We start from the raw sequence: 9,919 nt of genomic DNA, 5'->3' as shown, positions 1-9,919 counted from the left end.
TGGTGTAGGATTTATAGGTCATCCTTTATAAATCAGTACTTCAGTAGGACAGCTTCTTGAATATGGTGTCTGACACCTGCATCTCCATTCTAAGAAAACAACACTCCATAAACACAACACAGTTACTGGGCCTTATTATTCATGCCCCACAGGATAAGCATCACAAATCACCATAGAACGTTATAAGAAGGTAAATATGTCATTAAGTAAATAGATTAAATATCGGGCAGTCACCACATACAACACTGAATGTCTATAAATAGGGAAAAAACTTGTTACCACGCATTCAGACTTGGGTAAAGCCAGAGAGACAAATTTGCAAAGTACACAAAGTATTCAATACATTTCTTTTAACGTTCATTTAACAAAGTCATGGTGCAAACAGGAAAATTTACTTAAGTACAGCTCAAATGTTCATTTTGTGAGAAAATGCTTATTCATGCGCTAAATCATATGAGCATTGATTCACCAAGTTAACAAAAAAAAACCAAAAACACAGAACAATTTTCTGCAACTAATATTTACAGACTCGCGGTTCTATAGGGCCTAAAATTCAAAAATAATAATGCATGCACATTGTGATACACCAAACCATCTTATAGAAACCATTACAATTTCTTCCACATCAAAGTGCATAGGAAAACTCAATGCTATTTAATTCACTATGCATATTACGTACTAGAGACGTTAAGCTACAAAACGCTTCTCCTATTTCAACACACGTACAAAACGACCATAAAGCTACCTGTGTATGTAACAGGGTACTCTCCCAATTAGCCACCTATGACGAATAAAGTATCTGCTCACGCCATCTCGTTTCTAAGTACCATTTGTCATGACCCAGGCTGTTCTGCCTCAGTGAGGACTACAGATCTCTAATTCACATTCAGCACCCTGTGCGTTAATAACTGATTTAAACTCTTAACAAATTCTGCCACTGAAACGGAGGGCGGAGCAGCACTCTCCGGAAGAATGCAAACGCTACTTGGTTAAATCTGATTGGTAAAGGAAGTGGGGCCACTGGGTTGTTGGCCAAACTCCTCAGAGGCTGGCCCCAAACTAGCCTGCTGGCTGTACCCACCGCTTGACCCATAGCTGTCTTGGTTGTAACCGCCTTGGTTATAGCTGCTCGAGTGCTTCTCCATTGAATCTGAGAGATATCTCTGTCCTGAAGAATGCCAGCCAGTCTCCTTGAATACAAACCATATGTTTCCAGCCCAGAGAATAAAGTTCAAGAATCCGAAGACCTGAAGGAGAATCAAAGCAAATGAGCTGACAGACTAGACAGAAATCCAAGAAAAATCCCCATTTCAGAAAAATCCTTCACGATGCAAAAGTTTACTTTATAGCTCAATGTCGAGACCTCTTCCACTTTTCATTTGGAACCATCACTTCATTTAGAATATCTGACCTTAACTGAGGGCTTACCACAGGTCAGGCTCTGCAGGCAGGGCTTATGTGCCTCCATTCGCATGGTCCTAACAGTAGGTCTAAGAGGAAGGCGCTATTATTATACCCATATTAAAGATGTGGAGCCTGAGGTTCACCAAGGATGAGATGCTTGCCAAGGTCACATGACTTAGTAAATACTGGATCTGGAATTCAAACCTGTTCTGTCTGATTCCATAGCCTGGGCCCCTACCTAAGCTGTCAGTCCTTACTTCTCAGAATGACGTATTCTGCCTTTCGGTGGTACAGGCTTGAATATTTTTATTTTAATAATGGTGCATTGATTTTTAAAAAATTATTGGGTTAAAAATTATGTAACTTAAAGTTTTCCATTTTAATCACTTTTAAGTGTGCAGTTCTGTAGCATAAATTACCTTCACAATATTGTGCAACCATTTCATGATCTATCATTCACAATATTGTACAACCATCAACACCATCTATTTTCAAAGCTTTATCACACCAACCAGAAGTTTTGACCCATTAACCAATAACTCCCCAGTTTCTCCTCCCCGTAGCCCCTGTTAATTCTAACCTATTTCTGTCTCCATGAATTTGCCTATTGTAGATATTTTATGTGCCTCGTGTGTGCTTCTTTCACTCAACATAATGTTTTCAGTTCATCCATGTCATAGCATGTGTCAGAACTTCATTCCTTTTTATGGCTGAATAATATTCCATTGTGTGGCTATATCACGTTTTGTTTATCCATTCATCTGTTGACGGACACTTGGGTTGTTTGTACCGTTGGCTCTTGTGAATAATGCTGCTATGGTGAGTTCTTAACCACTGCACCACCAGGGCTCCCTGTGAACACTGGTATGCAAGTGTCTGCCTGAGTCCTTGCTTTCAATTACCAATGCATTAATTTTTTTCTTTAAATAATTTTTATTGTGCTTTAATCAAGTCAGTCTCTCACATATAAACTTATATATACCTTACTACATACTCCCATTTACTCTCTCCCTAATGAGTCAGCCCATTCCCTCCTTCCAGTTTCTCCTTTCGTGACCGTTTTGTCAGTTTCTAACCCTCTCTACCCTCCCATATTCCCTCAGGACAGGAGATGCCAACACAATCTCAAGTGTCCACCTGATACAAGTAGCTCACTCCTCATCACCATCTGTCTCCAACACATTGTCCAGTCCAATCCATGTCTGATGAGTTGTTTTCAGGAATGGTTCCTGTCCTGGGCCAACAGAAGTTTTGGGGACCATGACAGCCGAGATTCTTCTAGTCTCAGTCAGACCATTAAGTCTGGTCTTTTTATGAGAATTTGGGGTCTGCATCCCACTGTTCTGTTCCCTCAGGGATTCTCTATTGTGCTCCCTGTCAGGGCAGTCATGGGTTGTGGCTGGGCACCATCTAGTTCTTCTGGTCTCAGGATGACGTAAGTCTCTAGTTCATGTGGCCCTTTCTGTCTCTTGGGCTCATAATTATCTTGTGACCTTGGTATTCTTCATTCTCCTTTGATCCAGGTGGGTTGAGACCAACTGATGCATCTTAGATGGCTGCTTGTTAGCATTTAAAACCCCAGATGCCACACTTCAAAGTGGGATCCAGAATGTTTTCTTAATAGAATTTATTTTGTCAGTTGACTTAGATGTCCCCTGAAGCTATAGTCCCCAAACATCTGCCCTTGCTCCACTGACCTTTGAAGCCTTTAGTTTATTCAGGAAACTTCTTTGCTTTTGGTCCAGTCCAGTCGAGCTGACCTTCCCTGTATTGAGTGTTGTCCTTTCCCTTCACCTAAAGTAGTTCTTATCTACTAACTAATCAGTAAATAACCCTCTGCCACCCTCCTTCCTGCCCCTCTCTGGTAACCACAAAAGAATGTGTTCTTCTCAGTTTAAACTATTTCTCAAGATCTTATAATAGTGGTCTTACACAATACTTGTCCTTTTGCATCTGACTAATTTCACTCAGCATAATGCCTTCCAGATTCCTCCGTGTTATGAAATGTTTCACAGATTCATCACTGTTCTTTATCGATGTGTAGTATTCCATTGTGTGAATATACCATAACTTATTTATCCATTCATCCATTGGTGGACACCTTGGTTGCTTCTAGCTTTTGCTATTGTAAACAGTGCCCAATGCATTAATTTTTAAGGTGATCTCCTCCTTATGGCAAGATATACTACTTTTCCATTTATCGTAGTAATGCAAAGAAAGTCAATTTAAAGAAAAAGCATGAAGTAAGTGATGGTACAGGTGGTATGCAGATAAGGCAAGGTGAGCCAGGAGCAGGCCCAAGCATGGTAGAGTCCGTCCAGGTGACTTCCCAATAGTTGCACTTTCTGTCCCCTTTCTCACCCAGAGGTGTCAGATGCTGAGACCAGACAGTGAGGTGTAAGTTGCAGAGAGGTATGAAAGGTTTTCTCACGAACTGGGTGTGAGACTTTCCAGTGGAAATTCCTCTCCAGAAGGAAGGTGACGAGTCAGAGGAGTAGGGTTGTTACCTCCTCCCAGGACCTAAGTGTTTGAAGCAGAACTGTGTGCTGCTGAGAGAGGTGCCAGTCAGGAGTCCTCGTCACCTGGGCTCACTCTGCAGCTTTTTCCCAGGCAGGCCGTTGGCAATCTGTTTGACAAACAGCCCCCTTACTGGAGACGGAGTTCCTGGGTGTCATGAATGGTTAAGCACTTGGCTACTAACTGAAAAGCTGGCAGTTCAAGTCCGTTCAGAGGTGCCTCGGGAGATAGGCCTGGTGATCTGCTTCCCAGAGGTCGCAGCCATGAAAACACCATGAAGCACAGCTCTACTCCACACACATGGGTTCACCGTGAGTCAGAGCTGACTCTGTGGCAACCATTTTGTTGTTGTTTTATTGAAGACAAGCACAACAGCATGGTGCAAGGCTATGATGACACTGAAGTCTGTTTAGTGACCGCTCTAGCACAGCATTCACTAACCAAAATGGACTTAGGCAGCGGCCGCAGCTCTGGAAGCTACTTGCTAGGCCAAAAGTAATCCCTTGGTTGTGGGATGGTGAGGTGGCCCAAGGTGTTCCCAGGGACGGGCTGGCGTGGCCAAGGAGGTGGAAGGCCCTTGGGGGCTCGGAGCAGGTTGATTTCCATATTTTAGCAGCAGGCGGGCCAAGGTGCACGGGCTGAACGTCAGCTTTGGAGTATGTCCATGGTTTAGAACCAGAGTGGCCTGGGCTCTGCACTTTATTTCTCTACAGCTGGGACAAGGCCTTTCTTTACCTCCAACCTCAGTTGCTTTTTTTTTTTTTCCTTATATGGAATGAGGGTGGTAATTTCTACCTTGGGGTATTGAGGTTTAGAGATAATGTGTGTAAAGAAATTAACTGTGTTGGACACACGGTGCTCAATAAATAGTAGCTCTGTGCTGAACCATTTCCTAGAATAGTTCCGTGCGCCCTATTTATTCAGTTGCTGTTGCTGCAGCTGCACTGAAGTGGGCTTTGACACTGAGGTCATTTTCCTGGGAGATGTCAACAGCAAAAAGAGAATATCTAGGTCTACCTGGTCTGACGAGAGACCGGCTTACCTAGACCTTCCTCTCTCCCTCCCTCCCACCCCTCTTCTTTCTCTCCTATCCCACCTTCTTTCCTTCCTTTAGCACTTACTGACGGACAGCCTATTTTGGGCTATCCTCTAGGCCACCTGCTGAGAGAGATAAGAAAGATAAATAAGGCACCGATAGAGTACAGCTGCTTGATCAAAATGAATGAGGTAATCCCTGGGATTCACATACAGGATCTTCTAACAATGTGCACAGTCACTGGTATATTTTCTATCAAAGGAGAGATCTTGATTGAATTGTACTTCTGTGAGTACATGTCAATGGATGAGTAGAAAAATAATCAAGGCATCTTCCCAGATAAGAAGGCTCTGCCCAGCACTCTAATTTTATCTGGTCTCATAACCCTTGTTCTGTCTCCTTTCCTGCTGCTCCTTAGTTTTTTGCCAAGGAATGCCTGAGAAGAACCGAGAACTCAGGGAGATGTAACTGAAGAGTAAGAACATGAAGAAGGCATTCCCACAGGCACATTGAAGGAGCACTGACTTCCTAGCCCAGAGCAATCACAGATCTCTTTCTTGGCTGCCACATTTTAGGGACTCACAGGTCCTTGCATCGTTTCTCGCCATTCTGTTGCAACTGAAATTGGGGTATGGATTTTGATTCAAGCTCAGATGTGGGGACAGCAGAAAGACAGATTGTGTACAGCCTGAGTAAGGGTGGGGAGACAGAATCTAGATTGTCCAAAAGGATGTATCAGGATTGCCTGGGGGTCCAGATGGACAAGCAGGAATACAGACTATGGAGAGAATGGCTATGCTCAGTGAACCCTGGAAGAAAAATTAAGAGATTGAGAAAAATTCTTTTTTCCTTTTTTTTCTTTCCTCTTTGGACTCAAATCCTGTATGACTTTAAGGAAATGGATGCATTTCAGTTGCAGCTACAGGTGATGCCTTTTGAGCATTTGGGTCCCACGCTAAGGATTTCTCATGACTGAGCTTCAACAGTCTTGTGAGGTCTGGTCTGTAATTACCCCCATTTTTCGGAAGATGACACTAGGCTTAGACAGCTTAATTAATTCTCCCCCCCCCCCAAAAAAGACACCTCAAATCTGTTGCTGTTGAGTTGATTCCAACTCATAGCGATCCTACAGAATAGAGTAGACCTGCTCCATAGGGTTTCCAAGGAGCGGCTGATGGATTCGAACTGCAGACGTTTTAGTTAGCAGCCAAATGCTTAAACACTGGCTCTACAAGGGCTCCAATTAATTTCCCCAAGTTCAGTTAATTTTTGAGTGGTGGAGCCAGGATTCAAATCCTGACCACCTGATCTTGAACTGTGCCCATAACCATTTGGAGTGGCAGCAGCTTTAGGAGAGGGTGACTCCAGTTCTGGCATTGCTCTAACTACTTGGGAAACCCTATGCACGTTCTCTAGTCCCAGCTCCCTGCAGCTCTAATCCCTGGATAACTTACTTACCTTTGAGTGTTACTGTGAGATTACAGATGCCAACGTGTTTGAAGAAAGTACATTTGTTATCCAGGTGGAAAATATCATGATTACTGCCTGGACCATTTACTTGTAGAGATCACCTACTGTGGTGCTTGTCTGGTTTCTTCTCTGAAACCTATGCTTGCCCATTAGGAAGGCTCCTGTAAGTCCCAATTCTACCGCACGGTCCTTCCCTTCACTCCCAACCATGCCTGATGACACCAAGGTGCAAAGGTGGTCCAAAATGGGCTAATGAGATTCGTGCTACCAGAAATTTGGCATTGGGCCTGAGTGATTATTTCAGTCCAAGTTGTTTGTCTAAAAAGAAATATAAACTCAGAAAACATAGGGTGGCTATCTTCTGCTGTGTGTACAGGAAAGAGAGATAAAATTCCATCAGCAAAGAGAGGATAACGTAACAGTCATGCGGAAGGGACAGAGACGAGGGATGGAGGATGAGAACAGCCCAATTTCCTGACAGTCTTCCAGTTCCTGGTCCTGGGTCCTGCCCATGGGTTTCCTGTCTGTCTTCCAATTATTTCCTTTTTTTTTTTTTTCTTTTGCATAGGCTAGCTCATTGTAATTTTTAAAGCCAAATGAGATTTTAACGGAAGAAATTGTTGTGTTTTGGCTGATTTATATCCGCTTCCCTTCCTTTTTGTCCTGGAACTTGACTTCCTTTTCAGAGCTATGTTGCCGTCGAGTGGCCTGAGTCTATTTTGGAACTTGGAATCTTGATTACAGTAATACAAGATTGGATAAAACTTCCTACTAACAGCAACGTGAAGAGACCACATTCTTTGGTGTCTCACATTAAGACCTCTGGTCCTGCTAGCGCCTGCCATTTTTAGAGTCTGTTCCTTCCAGTCTCATCAGTTTTGTGAGCGACTTGATATCTTTCAAAGACTTTTTTCTTTCCCTAATGAAATGAAGTTAGTCACAGTCAGTTTCTATTACTTGCAGCCAAAACAGTCTAACATATACAGAAATTGGTACTAGAAGTGGGGTGCAAAGAGCAAACTTTCAGGAAATGAGAGTTGTTTTCAACTTCACTCCAGTTTGAGTTCAGTTTTCTGTCACTAGGAACCTGAAGGGTGTTAACTGACACGGATCCATAACTAAAACACCACTGACCTGTCCTTCACAGACGTCATATTATTTGGTTTTGGTCCATTCCTCTTTTTGGTTTTAAGAGACATGTTACATCATTTCTTATTCAAAATTCCAACCTCCTAGTTGAAAACTCATTAGAGACCTCGGAAGTGCTAATAAAGGGTCCATGTAGGATGTGACAATTTATTAGGAGATTGATTTTTAAACTTACGAACGCATCAAGTGATTTTATCTTTGTTCTAGATTTGAGATGAGGGTTACAACAACTTTAATTAAACACTGCCTATAAGCCAACTGCAGAAGCAAGAGTATACATGCTAACGTACACCTCAAAGTCTTTATCTACAGGTGTGGCCAGCAGTAAATGAAAATGATTCTGAGGTCTACCACACGAGTTATTTCCATGGTTACTATCTCACCAAGGCAAGATCCTCGGTCCTATCATCAGGAGCGCTTTAGCCACCCTTCCCCCTTCTTAAATGCCTCTCAAGTTGAATTCCAGAAAGCCAAAGAAACGTTAGTTAATCCTGAAGCAAGGATAACCATTTTCAGGGCCTGCTGTTGGGCGTTGTTTCTTCAGCAAAGGCGGCTGAGCCTTCCATCCTTCAATAACTGCTGCTTTTTCTTTGCTGCTATTAAAGCTTATGTCTTTCTGACACACAGCTTCTCTCTTTGGAATAACACAGATTCTTACATGTGTAGAATAAGAATCCAGTTCAGAATCCCTGCTAACAGTCAGGTTTTCCATCTTCCCGTAAGAGCTACACGCTTGACAATAATATTCGACTTTGTTCAACTAATACAGTTTGGCTTTTCCAAAATTATCAAGCAACTAAACCAGAAGCATAGAGAAGATAAAAGCAGATCTCCGTAACTATTAGAAGTACTGTTTCATACCATGCATTTCCTCCTGCACCCTACTAGGTCTGCATGTTTTTCTCCAGATAACCAACTAGGTGTATTCTAACCATGTGTGGTTTGAACAATATTTTCTTCCCAGGAAGCCTCTAGGCCATCAAATATTCCTTTTAACTTCTGGCAGGCTTCAGCCTTGAAGTTCAGATTTCATATCTGCTTCTGGCTTCAAATTTTGACTTGACTGTCTTCTAAGCAGCAGCTGCTAATACCTGCTGGGTTCTTATTAAGAACTCCGTACTTGGTGGCATTAAAGTCTATGGATTCTGACAATAGCAAACCGGAAGGCCACAGGATCATCTTAGTGCATGGAGTGAAATATCAGGTTTTTGACTGGCCTAGTTTTAGAGGAGAAATTCCCCAGACAACTCCTGAGATGTTTTTCTTACTCATTTGACTGGTAAACAAAGGCCTGGGTGGTAAAGCATGGATGAGAACATACTCACCACGGACGTGTTTAAGCTGGACATAACAGGGCTGTGGACAGCCATGCACTTGTTGGACGTCTGTTTGCAAGCTGACATCAGTAACAACACTTCCTTGGGATCCGTTGCGACTTTGACATCAGACAGTCCTTTCGCCCAAGCCGATGAGCCCACCAACCACAAGAATGAAAAGACTACGGTAATAATGAAGTCCTATAGAAACAAACAGACAAAACATGGGAGAAAATGTGAATTCTAGACACAAGTCAATTAGTTTTATGCAAATATAGGTTTGCGTTTTGAGAAATTCCAAAATACTAGTGGCACAGTGGTTAAGAACTGGCTGCTAACCAAAAGGTTAGCAGTTCAAATCCACCAGCCACTCCTTGGAAACCCTATGGGGCCGTTCTACTCTGTCCTGTAGGGTGGCTATGAGTCGGAACTGACACGACGGTACCTGACAACAAGAACACGTTAAAAGCAAATAAAAGAAAGTTTTATAGTATTATGCATATATACATATATATACACACATCCTTGGGTGGTGCAAATGATTAGCGCATTCAGCTGTTAACCGAAAGGTTAGGAGTTTGAGTCCACTCAGAGGCATCTCGGAAGAAAGCCCTGGCAATCGACTTCTAAAAAATCAGCCATTGAGAACCCTAGGGAGTACAGTTCTACTCCGACATGGGGCCACTGGGTTAACTCAATGGCAACTGGATATATACATATATATATGTGTGTATATTCACATGTGTATACATATATATAAAATAAATAATAGACATACTTACTGAGCGATTACTATGTCCCAGGCTTGATGCTTAGTACTTTATAACTATAGTCTCATTGTTCCTACAACATCCGTGTAAGAAAGTTATCATTGTCCTATTTTCAGATGACAAAACTAAGACAGAGATGGTCAAACACCTTGTCTGAGATTCCAGACAACCAGTGATGGAGTCAGATTCCAATCCAGTCATCCTGACTACTGACTACCATGCTATGGTGATTTCAAAAGGTTAGAGAGATTTGCAGA

At 42.5% G+C, this 9,919-nt stretch overlaps 1 protein-coding gene across 1 annotated transcript in view; it reads right to left on the bottom strand.

Moving 5' to 3' along the window:
- Positions 1-627: 627 nt before the first annotated feature.
- SYNPR (synaptoporin) overlaps positions 628-9,919 on the bottom strand; it is a 426,172-nt gene continuing 416,880 nt past the window's right edge. The window contains exons 5-6 of the mRNA XM_049861698.1: positions 8,902-9,093; positions 628-1,247 (exon numbers count right to left, since the gene is read on the bottom strand). Of these exons, the coding sequence (XP_049717655.1) occupies positions 990-1,247; positions 8,902-9,093 (450 nt within the window). The 3' untranslated portion in view covers positions 628-989. The remainder of the gene's footprint in view (positions 1,248-8,901; positions 9,094-9,919) is intronic.

This window comes from Elephas maximus, chromosome 20, assembly GCF_024166365.1.
Source record: "Elephas maximus indicus isolate mEleMax1 chromosome 20, mEleMax1 primary haplotype, whole genome shotgun sequence".
NCBI classification, from domain to species: Eukaryota; Metazoa; Chordata; class Mammalia; order Proboscidea; family Elephantidae; genus Elephas; species Elephas maximus.
This window is presented reverse-complemented; position numbering and strand designations above follow the sequence as displayed.